The sequence below is a fragment of the Periplaneta americana genome, chromosome 4 (genome assembly GCF_040183065.1).
Source record: "Periplaneta americana isolate PAMFEO1 chromosome 4, P.americana_PAMFEO1_priV1, whole genome shotgun sequence".
NCBI lineage: Eukaryota > Metazoa > Arthropoda > Insecta > Blattodea > Blattidae > Periplaneta > Periplaneta americana.
The window spans coordinates 169125273-169146156 of record NC_091120.1 but is presented as its reverse complement, the minus strand read 5'-3'; the positions used below and the strand labels follow the sequence as shown (position 1 = coordinate 169146156).

Genomic DNA, 20884 nt, shown 5'->3' with positions numbered 1-20884 from the left:
TTAACGACAATATTTTCATCATGACAGAGGCATTGATGGACTTGATTTGTGACCAAGATGGGTGAGGATAATTTCCGAAAGAGAATATTATTTTAAATAAATGGACGAAAAATATTTGCAAATGTGGTTTAGGCTAAGCAAGACACAAGTATATTTTGAATAATACAGAAGGTAATTTGGAATTTCCACTGATACAAGTAAGTTTAGGTACTTCATAATATTATTTAAATTATACATTTATTGAAGAAACATTTAATCTATCGTCGGTTGCCATATTTTAGGCAACCGAAGTAATATGAATAACATATTTATTATGTAGGCCTAATATTATGTTTGAAGGCATTAGAATAGCGAAAATCGATTTATTTCCATTTTGCTTGTGCAAGATATTTCCTTGCATCTAATTTCATATTCCGGTTTTGTCTTCATTATTGCTAAAGACACTGGGATGAGGTTTTCTTGCATTGAAATCTCTCTTTACTTATTTCCAACCTTTCTTCTTTTCTTCTAAAGTCTACCGATCCATCGTTTTGTTTTTGATGATTTTAATATATTTTGAGGTTAGCTCTGTTTATGACGAAATTTTTTTGTCATGATATAACACATGGCCTTCATAATTACGATTTTACTATAATTCCGAAGACTGTGATGACTTAATTTGCGAGTTAATTTAATTGACTTTATTTTAAATGTGTATTAGTTTGGTGAAATGCAAAGGAATTAAATACGATTTAACTTCCGTGTTTAAGCTAAATTACCGGTACAACTAGTTAATTATGGATTAGTATCATGTGGTGAAATTGGCCCTAATTCATAATTATATATAATGCACCTGTTACCATTTTCTTATATAGGGCCAAAAATGTTCCTTCCACACCCTCCCTTCCAAATATTTTAAGTTTTTGTTAAAGTCTAGCTTTCACAGGCATAGATGACAACAGATCTCGGAAACGTGTTATATAGTTTGGTTTTTGTTTGAAGGCTAAGGTATCAGGATCTAAACCATAAAACTAAGCTGTAGACTAAAGTACAGAATATCCTCTGTTGCCTGATGTTAATCTGAGATTAATTTCTTTGTCCATTTTATTCTCAACAGTAATTACTGTAATAACATTCTTTCATCTTTCCAAATTAAATTTATATTTAATATTTATATTTAATCATTGATATATTTGTTATTTCCATATATTTTGTTTTATTTTCTAACGTTTGGGGCTAACGTTTTGTGCAACTTTTTCCAGTTTCAAAAAGTTTCCTTAACTCATAATATCAATATCATCAACATACGCTAATATTTGGAGCGAGGTAGTCATTCCTGAAAAAAAAATTAGTGAGTTTTACTGCATGTTATCACTTGTCAGTAGCAATACAAAACATAAATTTTCTCAAATTTTACATTTGTTTCACCTCCCTCTTTTCTTCATTATCTTTTACTCTTCTCTCCTATTCTTTCTTTCTTCTTTCTTTCTCTTGTTCCTCTTTTCTTTCTGTGTTTTTCTTCTTTTCTTCTCTGCCTAGCTATTCACTTGATAATTCAATTGAAATTAATATTTCCATAATTTTGGATGTTTTCTAATACTTTTTCCATCTTGAAATATCCTGTTTTTTGTTATGTGCTCGCTCCAGGCATGCCTGTTCACTTTGGATCATTTATTTATGTTTTTATGCTAGTATCCTCTCTTTTTATAATTATTTCGAATCCTAATTTTTCTCGTCACAGTAAATCTTAGTAATAACTAGAGTCTGAGAGTCTGTATTTATGTGTACTAAAAGTTAGGAATAGCACTGGATGTACTAGAGTGGAGGTGATATGTGTTAGGAAAGTTTTTGAGTCTGGTTCACAAGACTCCAAAGTAGAGAATTGAGTCACAAGGATTGGAGAGTTCATATTTGTAAACCGTACACTAACTTGTAAGTGGTGAAGACCATTAATGTTGTTAACTGTACCGAGTGAAATACTGAATGGCATTTACAAGAGGTGGGGATATGGTTTGTATGTTTATAGACTATACCGAGTAAAAGCATTAACTTGTGCACATATAAATCCTGGCTCTCGTAATAATAAGGTTCTTGAAGTTATTGTATCGATATTCACAGTTCAGTTAGAATTAGGGTTGTCAGATGAATTTCGCAAGTAGCTTTCTTAGCCGAAAAGTCGAGAAATCGACATGTGGAATTATTGACTATTTCATAGCCCTATATTTCCTTTATTTTTAAGTACTTAATTTATTTTTGTGAAAAATAACTTTTTTTTAACAGTTATTACAACAGAAAACATCAATTTAGCACTTACGTAAAATTGCATTACACCAGGTACTGTCCAAATTTCTTTGATAGATTATAATATGAGACTTGTTGGCTCTTTTAAGTTTTACATATCTTAAGCAAAGACAGAACACTACACTAATCTTTCAACGAATGATGTAGGCAGCGGGTGTTGCTATGAATCAAGCACAGATCTATTGATTGTTATAACATGCTTTGATTGGATTCGAGTAATCAGTTCTCAATAAAGGGACCAGTTATTGAGGATATGAACTCTGGAGAGAATCTAAGGCAAAGAGTTTGAGAAATAGTAATTTGTTTCATGAAATACCGATGGAAATCTTGAATTAAAAATAGTTCATAAGTAAATTAAAATGAAAATAGAAATGAAGTACAAAAAGAGGGAAAATTGAACTTGAAATCAGGAAACGGGAAACTGTGCAATAAAACATTCAAATATCGGAAAATTCTGTCAAAATTGGGACTTCTGGCATCCCTAATTGGAAACTAAATATCAGATGGATATAAAATGCATGGACAAATTTTCTTTTTAATTTTTGTTGTTAATAAAAATGGCTTCATTGTCAGAATCATTTCATTAATGTGAAATTTGTAAGTAAAAAGTATTTATGAACTTGTATGTAATGTATTGTAATGTTTTGGATCCAATTAGGTTACAAAAAGCTTTTTGTATGTAATAGTCGTATTTTAAATTCGCTTTGTGGTTTGTAGTAGCTATTAAGGTTGAGAATATTGTGTTGAATTTACAATGCATGTTTTTGTTATGCTTGCTTTACTTGTAGTTGTTGGCCAAGAGTTGAAAATGCCATCACTGTCTCCGACAATGTCAGAAGGCACTATTGTAAAATGGTTGAAAAATGAGGGAGATCCAGTTGCCCCTGGTGATGTGCTTTGTGATATACAAACGGATAAGGCCGTTGTTTCGTTTGAGACAGAAGAAGAAGGTGTACTTGCTAAAATCTTGGTAGGCCTTGCTTGTTTATGCTGTCATTAAAATAGATTTCTTTTTATGAATTTTTTAAAACTGTATTTACAACTTTTTAAAATGAGCTACATATTTTAGGAGTGTTTTCTATGAGTAAAAGCAAATCAGAATCATTATGCAAATAACTTTCCTAGCATCTTTAATTTTTATGTAACAATCACTCTAATCTTATAATTCTGATTACAACAATAATAATTATTGGACCTGTTATAAGTCTATTCCTGTAAGGGAACAGAATTTGAATTTATTTTCAGTGGACAAGTAATTTCGATGAGTGATAATACATTATATTGGGTAGATGCAAAAGTTCGTAGCTTTTTTTGCTATGGCAGAAGTTTTTGAGATGAAATTAATCAGTAATGTATATATTTTGAAGTGTTTCCTGTAATTAAGAGTATAAGAGTAACTGTCGCCATACTAGGTCCGAGAAGATGTGAAAGACGTGAAAGTAGGAACTGTAATAGCACTCATGGTGGCAGAGGGAGAAGATTGGAAAAATGTTGAAATTCCTACTTCATCTGGAGCACCACCAGCTGCTGCAGCATCACCTCCATCTGCGCCAAGTGCTGCAGCTATTCCCTCACCTGCACCACATATTAAACTAGAGTGAGTTATACCTCAGATTTTTTCTTCATATATATATATATATATATATATATATATATCTGTGTGTGTGTGTGCGTGCGCGTGTGCATGTGTGTTCTTTTTTTTTACACGAAAATCAGTAACGAAAAGTGGTGATGTTATTTTGTTTACTGCATAGACAATAACAATAGAAAGTGATGGTGATGTAGTTCCCTGTGTATGTGCACACACTCACATACACATACACACATACATATCATACTCTTTTTCCAGACTTGTTTGTAATCCCTGTAACAGAAATAATAATAATAATAATAATAATAATAATAATGTCCACACCTGTGGAGTAACAGCTAGCGCATATGGCTGTGAAACCAGGTAGCCCAGATTCGATTTCCAGTCGGGGCAAGTTACCTGGTTGGGGTTTTTTCCAGGGTTTTCCCTCAACCCAATACGAGCAAATGCTGAGTAACTATCGGGCTGGACCCCGGACTCATGTCACCGGCATTACCATCTTCAGTTCATTTAGACGCTAAATAACCTGAGATGTTGATACAGCGAAGTAAAATAACTTACTAAAAATAATAATAATAATAATAATAATAATAATAATAATAATTATTATTATTATTATTATTATTATTATTATTATTATTATTATTATTATTATTATTATTATTATTATTATTATTATGTGGCTGGGTAACTCAGTTGGTAGAGCAGCTGGCTACGGACTGGAAGGTCTGGGGTTCGATCCCAGGTGGTGATAGGATTTTTTCTCATTGCCAAACTTTCAGAACGGCCCTGAGGTTCACTCAGCGTCCTATAAAATTGAGTATTGGGTCTTTCCCAGGGGTAAAAGGTGGTCAGAGCATGGTGCCGACCACACCACCTCATTCTAGTGCCGTGGTCATGGAAAGCATGGGGCTTTACCTCCATGCTTCCCAAGTGCCTTCATAGCATGTTACGGGGATACCTTTACCTTTTATTATTATTATTATTGTTATTATTATTATTATTATTATTATTATTATTATTATTATTATTATTATTATTATTATTATTATTATTATTATTTTATACGACCTTTTTTCTTTATACATATCCAATTAATACATAACTAGAAAATTATTCTTTTTAAAATCTAATGATGGTACTTGACTTCCAGTATTCACCCAAGCACCCACATCTGTAGGCAACATGCCAAAGCTGTAGTTCTTCTAGCCTCTCGTAGACATGGTGCAACAGGGAAGGCGAATTGCACAGCACCGTATTATGATGATGATTAATAATATTGAGCAATGATAGATTTTCTGTAGGGGAAACAGGAGTACTCTGTGAAACCCTATTACCAAACAACATCTATGTTCATCATAAATTCTAGTTGGACCCACCAGTATTTGAACTTGGGTTGCCAGCATAAAAAGACTATGCTTCAGTGCAGTGGTGACCAACTCAGCTGCTCTTAGAAATCACTGTATGCATGAACATTGCCTTCACTAGCAAAAAAGAGCAACATTAGCATTACATTGAAACGATCTGCTCTCACATACTGCTCATGTGCAGTGAAGAGTACGAGTTGGTCACCACTGCTCAAGATATTCGGCTAATGGCGCACCTAATAGAAAATTACTGAATGTACGAAATCATTATATGTTTAGGAATAAGACAGTAGTAGATATTGGGAAGCTAGAAGTAGAATGAATGTATGACAGTTTTATTATGTTCATGCCATTTGAATAAATAAATATGTTTAGGAATTTTGGGCCAGCTGTTCGCATGCTACTAGAGCAATACCATCTTCATTCTGGTCAGATTACTGGTACTGGTCGTAAAGGAAGAGTGCTGAAAGGAGATGTAATCAAGCATATCTCAGACAATAAACTAAAACCAAAATCACCGAAGGAAGGTAATTTTATTCTTTTATTTTTTTAAATATGCATGAAATTAAAGTAGTAGGTCAGGTATGATGCCGTATGTGCTAACACATTGAAAGACACTCTTTCAGCTTTCCCAATGACGGGATTGTCTCATTGGACAAAGCATAATAAACATATTGAGTGAAAAGAAAAACAGACCACAAAAGAGAAATGAGGGGAAAATTAAGTACAGGAAAGATAATAGCATGCATATAACAGGCCTAAACATAGTAAACAAACAGATTAGACATTGTATTGGGCTGCAGGATTGATTACTTTTTCTTAATGATAATGAGGATATCTGTGACATAGTACAAGTGGGAGTAGTTCAAGAAAACCTTTCCAACGATATTGTACATCAGTACTACCCTCCACTTGATAATATTTTAAATCTGGTCTTCATTATGGAAATCTGATCACATTGCATTCGGCAAACATTTTAATATTGTATTATACAGTAAAATCTTGTTCCATTTTAATTCCCGTTTTTGAAGAATTATTTCGAAAGTTTCAGCAGAACTACCATAGAAGCAGTGTGATTAATTCTCACTTTCAAGAAATCCCACCTGACAGATAATCCCACTTTTCAGGAATAGGTGCGATTGGGATAATTTGGGTATAGTGAGTTAATTTGGATATAAGTTGCAATTTATTGAATAAAACTTTACCTAATCTTCAAACACATGTCTGTTTAATTTATTGTCTATATCACAATTGCCTATCATGGAGTGTTAAAAATTTGTCTTGATCACACTGATATTAGCGGGTAAAAAAAACTGTTTCTTATTTGTGAGACTGCTTGGAAAACCCCACCTTAAGTCGGCAGACATAATTTTTCAGTAGAGCAAAATAAAACAAATGAGAACAAAAAAATCGATTTTGAGATCTGTTAGATTATTTCATGAACTACATATAAAATACAGCTCCAAGGATGCTAATGATGTTGAAATATGTTATATTAGCATCCAATTTTGTAAGTTCGACTTTAAATGCAATTTACTCAAAATGCCTATTTTAAAAGTAAAATTTTCAGAATTCAATAAAATAAATGTAATTTTTGTCGTAGAAACATAATTTTTTGTTAAAAATGTTCAGCATTTTCTCCTCTTTCGAATACAGTAAAAAACAGAAAAGTGATATTTGCCGACTTATGGTGGAGTTTCACAGGCAGTCTCACATTTACTAGTCTGTGAAATGACTCATCACATTCAAAGCAATATTGTTGGGAATCCAACTGAGATATAGTAACCAAATTCATGCATATGTACATTACACATTGCTTTTAATAAATTTAGTAGTATATCATTAATAGTTTGTCAATAAATTACAATTTACAAACGTGGGGTAATTTGGGTATAATTACAGGTTAATTGGTAACTAATCTAGTTTTCGTTCCAGATCATGCCACATATACAAATTGTGGATTGGTGAAAGACAAATAAATATCTGAAGTATTTCTGTCCCTGATTTTAATGGGAAATATTTTAAGTGTATTAAATAAGCCTTATCAGGAACTTAAGTATTGGCTGAAATTTTTTATCTTGTTAGGCCTAATTAAAATTTTTAAATGCCTACCTAACCTCTGCATTCTATTCTAGGATACATACACTAACCTATGGTTAGGATAATTTCATTTTATAAGGACTTTGAAGCATGTTTTACTTCAATAATATACAGTACCCAAATTTCCCCATCCATGGGGTAAATTGAAATAGTTAAACTTAGGGTTATTATTTGGATATGAAGAGGTCAACATACTTTAAAATGCAATAGAATCATTGTAGAAGGTTACAGTACTAACATATAAAAAACTGACTGGAAAATGTTATCACAGCAACAGCTTTGGGTCTCTCAACTTAAAATAGCTATTTATGGTACTTTCGAGGTAAGTGCAAATTTATTGCGCGAGTGGAAAGATTTAAGCACGAGGTGTCAGCCAAGTGCTTAAATTACACGAGCGCAATAAAGATCATGCTCACAAGTACCATACGTAATTTTATCCATGACCATAACGAAAAATTCTGTTTTATAAAAGAAAATATGTTGACAATAAGTCCTCATATAATCACATATCATGGCATGGATTTTAGAATTGTTATGTATACTAGGTAGGTTATGATGTAGGAGGCCATGATTAGTGAAGAATGGTATCTAAGGCGTTGGATACATAACAAATTATAATTAATTATATAATTTTAATATATATTTTTTCATTTTAAATGTGTATTTTCATCTTTTTGAAGTTTCAGGGATTATTTAGAAGTGTTCACGGGACTAATGCGATTAAAATAATTTCACATTTCACTTCTGTAAACTTAAGAGGAATATTAAAACTTACTTAGTCATCGTGTCTGTTTAGCTCAGTTGACTAACGCGTGTTATTATAAAATCCTATAAACCCAACTACGCAGGTTCAAGTCTCCTCACGTCCCAAAAGGTAAATTATTACAAATTAAAAAAAAATGCATATTATATATGGATGCAATGCACAAATTACGACGTAGTAGATAGAGAAAAGAGGAGATTGAGTGTATGTATATTTAAGAAATGGTAATAAAGAAGTAGAGGTAGTGACATCTAGTAACTAATATATTAACTTCTTGGGTTCAATGGAAAAGTATACGTGTGTGCCCGGGTACTAGGAAAATACTAATGAACTGTGAGATAAAGTTCAAACTGTGAGGTAAAGTCTTTATCTCACTAGTGGAATAAAGTAATGTTGAATAAAAGCCTACTTTACAAACGCAAAAGTATTTAGTAAAGGTGTGTTTTTCGTTATGGTCATGGATAAAAGGTTTTTATACCCAAATTACCCCAACCCATCCTAGCGTACATTTGAATGGATTTGCAATACACAAGCTATTTTAATGAAATTTCGAAACTATTCCAAACAATTGTGATCGATATTATGCATTGTTATGTTAATTAAAAGTAAGCTTGTAGAAATGTTATTGTGTTGTAATTTTAACTACACTATTTAAAAATATGTTATGAATTTCTAAAAATATCATGTTTTTTTTTTTTTTTTTTTTTCAAAAGTTTATGCTGTTAGTAAATTTAATGTTATTAAGAATATTTGTGTATAATGCAGTTAAGCACTTAAGTTTCTACTCTCAACCCTTGCTTGCTTACATTAAGTGAAAACTCGCCTTTGATAAACCCTCATTTAAGGAAATATAAATAGTCCCCTAAAGATACGTTGAAAATAGTTTTAGTAGTCTTGTTCCTGGATTCATTGTCAAGATAGAACAGCAAGTTTTAAAAACTCAACAGTAAGCGCTGTACGGTGACAAGTGCATGAATATTTTGCATGCTTCTTACTGCATAGTTGCTCCACCAGCTGTGTCGAAAGCTGCAGCGAAACCTGCAGCAGTTGCAACGTCAAAACCACCAAAACCAGCTGTACGGAGACAAGAAGGGGCTGAATATACAGACATAGAAGTATCTGGAATAAGAAGAACAATAGCGAAGAGGCTTACAGAATCCAAGGTTTGTACACTTATTCCCCTTACGTAAATAATAATAATGCATCCAGAAAGTAAGTACCATGTGGCTAATGCAATAACTAAACAAAAAATATTTATTTTTTTATTGCTGTTATATTCTGCATATGTTATCTGCTTGTCAACACAATCATTGCAGGTACCTTTTATGTCAGCATACTAATTTGAAGATACTCTCTTCATAGATGTTTTTCTTTTCCTATTCAATTAAATTGTAAATAAATTTTATGAGGTGCAGAAAGATAGAAATTGCCACTATTGTTTGTACTGGCTTTATTGCTGAACATTAAAGGAAGTATTTCTTTATAAATAGAATCCCTCTTATCTGGCACCAAAGGGACCAGGCTAGTTCCGAATACGAGATTTTGCCGGATAATTGAATAAATACTGATGTATACAAAAAAAAAGTTCGTATTTCATGGTGCCATATGTTGAAACTGCAGCCATGTGAAGCTTATTTCTCTATTACTTGCTCATAACTGAAAAAACGTAACAACTGTGTGAATTTTCCTTATTAAAACACATCACACAACACAAATAATGCACTAATTTTAGGTTCAAATATTCACTGAAAACGAAAGTTCGTGCAGACTTTCTAATGTGGCAAAACTGACGGCCCAGACTGTGGCAATATGACAGAATTAAACATTTTTTTTTTGACCCAACCAAAAGTGCCGTTGTTTTGGTATTGCCAGTTATTTTGGTGCCGGTTATGAGGGATTTTACTGTAATTCTTGTGTTAGTGTTATTGTACTGGTGAAGTGTGGTTAATTTGTAATGCAGATTTTGTAATTATATGATGTTATCAAGTCAGTTATGTAGGTAGTTAGTTGTTACTATTATTTCTCTACAGTTTTCTTTAATGCTGTTTTAAAGTGTCCTGTAGTTTTGTAGTGTTTTATATCGACATTGTTTTAAATTCTAATTTAGTATTTTGTTTCATTCTTTCAAAATAGTTTTCAGTGTAAGGTATAATACTTGTGTACTTCTTTCTGACATAGGTGTTTTCTTTCTCAATAGATAGCTAGCATCATCATTCCATAAAAGAATTGTGTGTGATGTTGTTCACATTATAGTACACATTAAAAGCAAAAGTATGTGATTGCGTTTTATTTTTGACAAATTCGTCTGTAGTATCATCATCATCGTCCTTGCAGGTATTAGGCCTAGTAGCCTGTTACGGTCTCCGTCCATCTTTTCAGGGGGCATCCCAAAGATCGTCTTCCATGTGGTATATAGTGGAGAATTTGTCTTGGGAGTCTGGAACGGTCCATCCTATTGACATGGTTAAGCTATTTTTGTCTATAGTGGTTGAGATATTCATAAATAGGTGTAATTTTCAATTCTTTTGTAATTAGTTCATTCCTTTTGTGGTCAAGCAAGTTGTAGCCGGCAGTCCTCCTTAGAAATCTCATTTCCGCAGTTGTTAGGCGTTGAACATCTGAGTTTCAGACAGTCCAGGCCTTGCTACCATACATGAGGACATGTCTTGCTAGAACTTTATATGCTTTTAACTTGGTATGTTTTTGGGTTTTCGTGGTTGTGAAAACCTGGTTGATGGTTCTTAAGGCTCCATTAAAATGATAAATATTTTCAGATATATCAGTAACAGGTAAATATGTCAAATTATAACCTAAATATTATTATTATTATTATTATTATTATTATTATTATTATTAGTATTATTATTTGCCTAAATTGTAATTAATACAAGTACTTAAGATACAAAAGCTGTCCATTAATACAGTACCTTATAATTGTGCAGTGACATGAGGAATGTTGAAATTAAATACTTGGACAGAAAAGAAAACTGTCGAATGTGATAGTAAATATTACATTCAAGAGAAATATTTGTCATTTAAAAATCTTAGTTTTGTTACTTATTAGGAGTGTACAAGATGCTCACCATTAGATCCAAACTTCTCAGATCTAAACCTAAGGCAATGTACTTATTAAGAAGCTATAAAAAATTATTTATAGGGTTTCGAAATATTGTCCTGCAGTGTTTTTCTGAAGCAAAGAATTTCGTTCCCATAGTAACCATGGCTTAATGTGGTAGTAACATCACAGTCTAGTATATACAGTCACGAAGCTTGAGTTTATGAGGGTACTAGGAACAATAGACTGTGCAGGTACTATTTCATATTGTCTGTAATGATGTGATAGTAGCAACCCTAGTGGTTAGCAACTATCTATGGATGCATATTTACTATGTATTGAGCTTCATGACTGTATATACTAGATTGTGGTAACATTATGACCTGAATCAAGATCTGTCCAATAAGAAAAGAATTTCATGATGCAATATAATATAATAGTAAACTGCCCGGACTCAGTATATCCTCAAAAAAAATTATTATACATATGTAAACATAGATATTAAATTTTAAAGAAGGGAAACAAAGAAAAGGGCGTGAAAAATTACAATTGCTATTAATGTAGCACCATGTGATTAATTAGGATTTGGCAGGATTTCTTTTAACACAATTATCACAATGTCATCCCTCAGAGATGTTGGCAGAGCAAACTGCCGTTGAAATTCTTCGAAAAAAGCCGGTATAATCTCTCGAGCACCTATGAGCAAGCCGAATACCTCAACGTGAATTAAGGCATATTTCAGCTTGAAATAGTCTGTAGATTCATAGATCAACTTCTTCTCAAGGTGGACCTCTGCTGACTGATGACATTCTACTTCAAAACGTATCGTGAGGTCCACAATGATGCCCTGTTTAGTGTCAACATTGTACGCTAAAATATCTACTCGTGAGAGTGATAGCAAATATGTTGTTGTTGTTTTCTAATGCCAGGCATTTGACAATAAAGTCATTTGACCTCTTGCACTCCAATATTTTTCAAAGATATTATCATGACCAGCCAATGAAGCACAGATTTTGAGGTGTTCCGAATCCATTTCTTGGTTTGAGTTGCACAATGGACAGTTAGGGGACTGATATATTCCAATTCTATGCAGGTGTTTGGCCAAACAATCATGGCCTGTTGCCAATCTAAATGCAGCTACAGATGATTTTCGTGGTAAATCGGGAATTAACTGTGGATTTTGATGCAGAGAGTTCCATTTTTTCCCTTGGGATTGTGTTATCAAATTTTGTTTGTTGAAGTCTAAGTATGTAGATTTAATAAATCTTTTCACAGAGTAATGTGTAGATTTAGTAACAGGTCTGTAAGTAGCAGTGCTGCCCTTCTTTGCTAAAGCATCCGCATTCTCGTTTCCCAGGATTCCACAGTGGGATGGTATCCATTGGAATACAATTCTTTTATTGAGTGATATTAATTGAGAGAGCATTTTGTTATTTCTGCTCTTTGAGATGAAGGTGTGTGTTTAGAGACTATTGATAGAATAGCTGCTTTGGAATCTTGACAATATAACTGCATTCTTAAATTTATTGATGTGAAATAGAAGATTCCTGAGACTTTCACTTATTGCAATGATTTCTCCATCAAAACTTGTTGTTCCATACCCAAGAGATCTATAAAGTGAGAAGAGACAGCACGTAACATCTGCACCGGCACCTTGTTCTCTGGAGATCAAGGATCCGTCAGTGTATAAATGAAGCCAGTTTTGTGGAGGATATCTAATATTAATTGTCTCTATAGACAATTGTTTTAGTATTTCAGTGTTTACTTCTGATTTCAGTATTTCTTCTGTTAAATTTAGATTATATTCCATATTTAATAGAGTTAAAGGGTTTGGTTTAATTTGTAGGTTTTCTTTTAAATTCGGGATATTGATTTTATGTTTTAATTCTTGAACAATGGATATGAAACTTTTTTGAGTTTTCAATCTACAAGAGGACTGTATGAATGTCAATTGTTTCCTGGTAATCTAGTAAGTTTTTCATATTGAATCAGTGCTTTTTCTTCTATTGTCATTTTGATGCTGTTAATATTAGTGAGGAATCTCATAAAATCTATTGGAGTTGTTTTGATTCCACCAGTAATGAGTCTGAGAGCTTGGTTTTGAACATATTCTATTTCGTTTATGAAAGGTGAAGTAATTAAAATTTCTCCACAGTATGTCAGCACTGGCTGTATAAACATTTTGTATGTAGTGTTCAAAGTATTCCTAGAGCATCCCCATTTCTTTCCTGCTAGTCTTTTTAGAAGGGAGAATCTTTTACGAGCTTTTTCAGAAATGTATTTCAAATGGTTACTCCATGTTAACTTACTATCGAAAATAACTCCAAGATATTTGGATTCATAAGTCCTAGGAAGGTGTTGGCCATTGTATTGGATATTGAATTCTCTTTCTTTTTTACCAAGAGAAAATATTTGGTAGTTACTTATATGTGTTTAAGATAGGTAATGATTTCTGACCCCAGTCAATCAGAATGTATCTCACATATGTCTTGGTTCTTATTAATATCTTATTGAGAGTACAAATTAATATAAATATATATCTTAAATATGATGCCATTTTCAAAATTAAACCAACAGTTGTTTTGATTTTTGGTCATCCAGAAGTTATTATTTGAATTGTACCAAAATATGCAGCATTTGCTGTAACAGTGAATGGTAGCAGAAATGGAATGTGAAGAGTGGATTTAATGTTTCAATGTATTCATGGGACTGCAAAGTAGGAAACAGAGAAAACATATTGTGTGATTACAAAAAAAAAAAACTCTTTAAACTGCAGTAAACTCGGGGTTGGACAGTGGAAAGATGGCAGTATATTAAACTTCTTAATTTATGTGTTACATTATATTGATGTTCTCTTATTTTACAGACGACCATACCACATGCATATGGTGTAACAGACTGCACTATTGATAAACTACTAGCATTAAGGAAACAACTGAAAGAGGATGGAGTCAAGGTGTCAGTGAACGATTTTGTGATCAAGGCAGTAGCAATAGCTCTTCAACAATGTCCTCAAGTGAATGCCCTTTATAAGGGAGAAGAGGTATGCAGTATAATTTTTATTATAAAGCATATGGTTTCGAACATGATATTAATAGGAGTAAATTTTGTAAAATATTTCTACACATAAAAGGAGACAGGCTAGCTCTCTTGGTAAACTAACAGACTTAAAGTCTAGAACAGGAATCAACAATTGGCAGACCTGGGTCTGAATAGGAACCACAGTACCAGTACTTCTGAAACACTTGAACAATAAGTAAAAATTAAAATTTTCCCACATATAAAATCATTGTAACTCACAATGGCTCATTGCTAATGCACTGGGGTTATAAGCCAGAGGGCCCAGGTTCAAATCTTAGTTGAGTCTCACTGAATTTATGACTTGTGTGCACAACCTGTAGTCAAGGCAACACAGGCATTTTCTCTGGGTACTCCAGTTCCCCTATGACATATTAAATTACTTCATTATCATCTTTATTCGTTACGAGTGCATCGTGGATCTACCCTGGATAGTCTCTGGCGAACTAAGTGGTCAACAGTTCTCAAAACTAACAATATCTACGAAGGGGATCCAGGAAATAACGACCGTTTTGTTGTAATAATTAAAAAAATATATATTTATTTGAAAAAAAGTCTGTTACATAACTGAAGCTTCCTTTACTTCTCTACATAATCACCACCTACATTTAAACATTTGTCATATCTGTTCACTAGCTTTAGAATTCCCGTGTTATACTCCTCTGCCGCCAGTTCATTAAGCCAGGTGTTCACTGTCTTCAACTCATCACTTCCAAAATGCGTACCACCCAGAAAGTCTTTCAGCTTAGTGGAGCAAGGTCTGGACTATAGGCCGGATGATCAAAGATTTCCCAACCGAATTGATCCAGCAATTCTCGAGTTGAAGCAGCAGTGTGTGGGCGGGCGTTGTCGTGAAGAAGCACAACTCCTTTCGAAAGCATTCCTCGCCTCTTGTTTTGGATGGCTCGCCGTAGTTTTCGTAAAGTCTCACAATAACGATTTGCATTGATCGTAGTGCCTTTTGGCATGAAATCCAGCAAAAGAACACCTTTGCGATCCCAAAAGACAGTAGCCATGACTTTTTGTGTTGAGAGAGTCTGTTTGAATTTTCTCGGTTTCTTGGGTGATGAGGGATGATGCCACTGACGTGATTGGCGCTTGGTCTCTGGGGTGTTGTGAGACACCCAGGTCTCATCACCAGTCACAATTTGATCAAGAAAGGCGTCTCCATCTGTGTGATATTTCATCAAGAATGTCAATGCTGAGGCCATTCTCTGAGTTTTATGTTGGTCACTCAGTTGCCGTGGAACCCATCGTGCACAGATTTTGTGGTCTCCAAGATGTTACGACACAATTTCACCAAGCAAAGAACGAGAAATGTCAGGAAAGGCAATATGCAATTCGTCGAGCGATGTGCGCCTGTCTTGCAAGATTCTGTCGTTCACTTTAGTCTTCAGGTCTTCTGTGATGAGTGATGGGCGTCCGGGTCGAGTTTCATCGTGGACATTTGTTCGCCCATTGTTGAACATTTCGCACCATTTTCTCACATTTCTTTCATTCATTACAGTATCACCATACACTTCTTTCAATTGCCGGTAAATTTCTACAGGTTTCAAATGTCGGGCATTCAAAAATCGAATCACACTCCTCACCTCACAGTTGGCGGGATTATCAATCACGTCATTCATTTTGAAGTAACACAAAATGCACAATGGCGACTTGTTGCAACCAGTACTCACAACATTATGAGAACACATGTTAAGGAAGCCAGTTGACCTTCAAACAAGGAATGGGAGTCAGCTGTGTGGCGGGTATGCGCGAAAGGTCGTTATTTCCTGGATCCCCCTCGTATAAACACACTTTTAGAGTTGGTGTGAATAACGACAACTTAATGACAATAACCCTGCTATTGAACCCAAAAAGAAAATAATAATAATATGCGCCTATGCATGTCAGTTGTTATTGCACACTCCAGTGTTTGTGAGGACATACCATTTCAGTAATTGGTACTGTAAAATTCGCTACTTTTGCTGCGCAACTTTTGTACTGCAGCTGCAAGCCAAAAGTAGCACGCTGCACACTACTTTTCGTGCTGCGCAACCCGAATGCTGCAAAAGTTGCAACTGGAGGTTGCGAGTCTGTTCACACACAAGGCGCTACTTTTGCAGCCGCAGTCTTGCTGCAGGTTTCCATCTCCGTGTTGACTTCTCAATATACATTTTGTGGTTATGTTTGCATTATTAATAAACTCATGCGAAAGCTTACTTATCAATTATTTGCTTTTCTGTCCTAACTAGTATTCAGAAATTGGCATTATTTTTACTATAAAGCTTTTAAAAACGCCTATATACTTAAATGATAACCAACAGTATATTCACGTAATCAATGTTGGCAACCCTCCTGTTTGAAACTACACTACAGAAAATTAAAAAAGTGAATTATATCGTCAGCAAATATGCTCAAACTGTGTTGTGCATTTAAGAACTGTTACAGATAATTTATTTTCATCACATCTAACATTAAAATATATCCAAACAATAAAAGTATCATTGGCACATATGGGTGGCAACACTGGTCACAACCGCAGCAAAAGTTTCAACAAAACCGATATCAAAAATGCTGCGGCTGCAACCCTGAGAACCCTGTTCACACGTCGCTACTTTTAATCTGCGCGCAGTATGAAAAAGTAGCGAGCAGCAGGTTCGGCAGCCGCTACTTTTCGGGTTGCACCGTTGTTCACATGTCGCAGTACAAGAGTTGCGCAGTTTTTTGTACTGCATCGCTGCAAAAGTAGTGACGTGTGACCGTACCTTAATGTGTGATATAAATTACGAACTGATTGTGAAAATAGTCATTTTTTACCAGAATGGAATGATTTAAATTGCTTCACATTACCTAATCGCACAATTCACCTTTAAAGGAGAAACAGCAATTAAACAAAATTGACCCTCTCAAATACATGAAAGCAAGTCATATCTTCATGTAATAGAAAAAGTAATGAAATAATATACTTCGTAAAAAAACGCCGAAATTATCAGGCCTAGAACCCACCTGGCTATATATTTTTATGGTTGACTAAAGAATGAATGTTAAAAAAAACAGAAGCTGTTCTCTTACTACATACCATTTGGTTAGGATACTACATATGTTGAAGCTGAAATAGGAGCTATAGAATTCACACTAAAAAATCTTATGTAGAACAAACAGATTTATTTCAAAAGCAGTTTTACTGATAGATTTAAAATTTGTCATTTCAGCAATTTCATCGAATGAAAACCCTCAAAAAAGGAAATATTGTAGAAGTTTTATGCACTTCTGTGAGAAGTAAAAGAATTTTTATCTTGCTCCAGACATTCAGTTACATATAGGAGCACTTAGAATTTCTGGAATGCGAAATACATATGTTGTCATGTCTTTCTTGACTGTCCTGTTTCAACATATGAATGAAATGAACAAACAGTTACGAGGAAAAGAAAAATTTGTCACTGAACTAATATCAGAAACCAGAATTTTCTCCAACAAACTTTATCATTTCTTAACCGACTTTGGTGATGTAGTGTTGTATTTTCTAATTTTGAAGGGTCTCATCAAAAACAGCAATAATACAACTTTCAACTATTTCATCATAATCATCACTGATTTGTAAGCTGAGTTCGGGTAGAGATTAAAAAATAATATAATAATAATAATAATAATAATAATAATAATAATAATAATAATAATAATAATAATAACTGTAAACATGGCTTGAACTCATCACGGTAAAATTATTGGCCAGGTCACTGGCTAAAAAGAAAATGCCTACTGAAGGATGCACTGGAAGAAATGATGAATGGGAGAAAAGTTTCGGGCAGAAGAAGATATCAGATGATAGACAATATTGAGATTTTTGGCTTGTATGTGGAGACTAACAAAGACGGAAAATAGGGAAGATTGGAAAATGCTGGGTTTACAGTGAAAGACCTGCCCTTGGGCAGATAACTATGAATGAATGAAAATAATAAAAAAAAAAAAATGAGTAATTTAGTGCAGGTTTTTACTATATTTTTTTGGTGCCAAATGGCTAATTGAGCAGTGACACACAAGAAGCTGTTTTCAACAGAAAAAAGCCCCATTGAACTTCAAGGACATATTGAAATGAAAGAGAGTACCTTCAGTTATTAAATACGAACAATTTTTGTCTAACTACTTATTTGCAAATAAGTATCCAGAACTTCGTGGTAAAATTATGCACTTTTTTTGGCAGAGCTTCAGAAGTTGATGTTAAAATTACGCACTTTTTCAGTGCAACGTACACTTGTGGCTCTGCATTTTTCAAAAATGAACATCATAAAACAAATTCAGATCACGACTAATGAATGGACACGTAAAATTTGATGAAAATAGCATGCACTAATTCAGATTCGAATGCACTGGAAGGAATGATGAACGGGAGAAGAGTTCAGGGCTGAAGAATATATCAGATGATAGACGACATTAAGATATATGGATCATATGAGGAGACAAAAGGAAGGCAGAAAATAGGAAAGACTGGAGAATGCTGGGTTTGCAGTAAAAGACTTGCCCTTGGGCAGAACACTACAAATGAAAAAATTCAGATTCAGATTTCAATAAGGTTGCCACATCTAAGAGGTATCACATTTTACACTGAAAGAATGAGTAGTAGTTTTCTTTCTGTAATACTAGTCAACAGCTGTTTTGTAATGAAAACGAAACCATGTGATCTTTCATGATTTTGATGTGCTGAATTCTGATATATCACCAGAAAGTCTGTCAGACTCAATTTTAGTTAGAAACTACATATGAATGAAAACAAATATAAAGAAGACATTTTAGTGCTCGTCAATGATCAAGAAAAACCACCACTGATCACTGTCTTTTGCAAAGACTTTTTTGTTCTTTGAACAAGCACCTCCGAAATAGCAAAAGAGAAACATTACATCTACAATTACAGAAGCTTACCAACTCTACTTTGATTGTCCATTGAGTGACCAGGACAAAGCTTCGGCTCCACGTGTTTGTTGCCTCCTAGCTTTGTGATTTAGCAGTTCCGATCATTTGGTGAGAATGTAGGAATTACTTTTGCCTTACATTTTTCAGAATTGACTGAATAAACCAAGAATTTAATTAATATGAAATAGTGTCAGCTGTACCAAATAGTAATAGTCTCCCTGGGATGATTTCTATAACTTTAAAGTTCCTTCCCTTCATATGGTCACTCTAGTTCTGAAAAATGCTGTTCCAGTGATAGTAAATCTCAAAATCTTCTTCAGCAACGTGAAACTAAATGATTTAATAAGCAAACTCAACCTTTCAAAGGAACTTGTTAGCCTCTGGTATAAAGTAAATGTTACTATCTGTGTGTACAGAGATCGTAATAAATAAATTCCTTTTATGGGATGCTAAGTGGATTGTGTGTTTGAGAAGACATAAGCAGCTTGACTATCATCTTGAACTTCAAGAATGACACCTTTTCATTAACGCATTAAAATTTAACTTGAAAGCAGTATTTGTTCATAATGAGAATGAGATGTTATATATTCCTGTTGCATACATTGTACAAATGAAAATATGATCATCATTTTGAATGCTATTAAATTTGTGGAATATCAGTGGAATGATTGTTGTGCCTTAAAAGAAATTACTTTACTTCGTTTGGTGGATTTACTAAATATTGTTTCTTGTGATTATGGGTCAGCCGAGACATAAAAAGTACTATGAAAGAAGAAGGGACTAGTCTAAAAGAGACACGTTTTGTTTACAATTTGTGAAAGAAATGTGAAAAATGATCCATTGATTGACTTGACTAAGGTAATCTTATTATCTCTGCATATAAAGTTAGGTGGAATTTTAGAATTGTCTTACTTGGTCATATCTGAAGGCATTGAAAAACAACAAACAACATTCATTGTTTTCTTAATATTTTGCTTTTCAGATCGTGTATCCTGTAGAGATTGATGTGTCTGTGGCTGTGGCTACAGATTCAGGGCTTATAACACCTATTGTGAAAGGAGCAGATGGACTGGGTCTTGAAGAGATATCAACAACAGTTCAAGGTTTGGCCAAGAAAGCACGAGAAGGAAAATTACAGCCACATGAATTTCAAGGTGGCACCTTCACGTAAGAATTATAATCATACTTAACATTTCCTATAAAATATGTGGAGTTAGTAATCTTAATTTATTAATATCAATCGTTGATGTCTTGATTTAATAGCCTTTGACTTTTTTCTTTTCTTTTTTTAAGGGTCTCAAACCTTGGAATGTTTGGTGTAGATGAATTCAGTGCAATTATCAATCCTCCACAATGTGGAATTTTAGCAATTGGTGGAAGTCGACTTGTTCTTGGTAAGAATGAAAAATTCTTGTATTGAACTTTCATAAACTATTTTAAATCATAAAGTAGGAAAACAATATAAAATTGATTCTAATTTAACAAATTGTTTTTTGTGTTTACGGTTTTTTAATTTATACAAAGTCCAAACTTTTTGCCAGGAAAACAGTTCAAAACTTTTCAGGTTATCTTTACTGTGCTTAAAAGTACACAATTAATGAAGAATTAATAGCAACAGAGACCTCAAAATAGTTACTTTGCAAAACCATATCAATCAATAAGGCAGTTATTTTTACCGAAAATTAATACAATCCTCAGAGAAAAAAATAAGTGCAAGAAAAGAAATACATTACAGAAACCAGAATAAAATAAAATAA

The 20884-nt window shown here is 33.7% G+C and overlaps 1 protein-coding gene across 1 annotated transcript in view; it reads left to right on the top strand.

Moving 5' to 3' along the window:
* Nucleotides 1-20884, top strand: part of LOC138698411 (pyruvate dehydrogenase protein X component-like) — a 36418-nt gene that overhangs the window by 13957 nt on the left and 1577 nt on the right. The window contains exons 4-10 of the mRNA XM_069824293.1: nucleotides 3069-3250; nucleotides 3693-3877; nucleotides 5614-5765; nucleotides 9104-9264; nucleotides 14023-14199; nucleotides 20110-20294; nucleotides 20421-20521. Of these exons, the coding sequence (XP_069680394.1) occupies nucleotides 3069-3250; nucleotides 3693-3877; nucleotides 5614-5765; nucleotides 9104-9264; nucleotides 14023-14199; nucleotides 20110-20294; nucleotides 20421-20521 (1143 nt within the window). The remainder of the gene's footprint in view (nucleotides 1-3068; nucleotides 3251-3692; nucleotides 3878-5613; nucleotides 5766-9103; nucleotides 9265-14022; nucleotides 14200-20109; nucleotides 20295-20420; nucleotides 20522-20884) is intronic.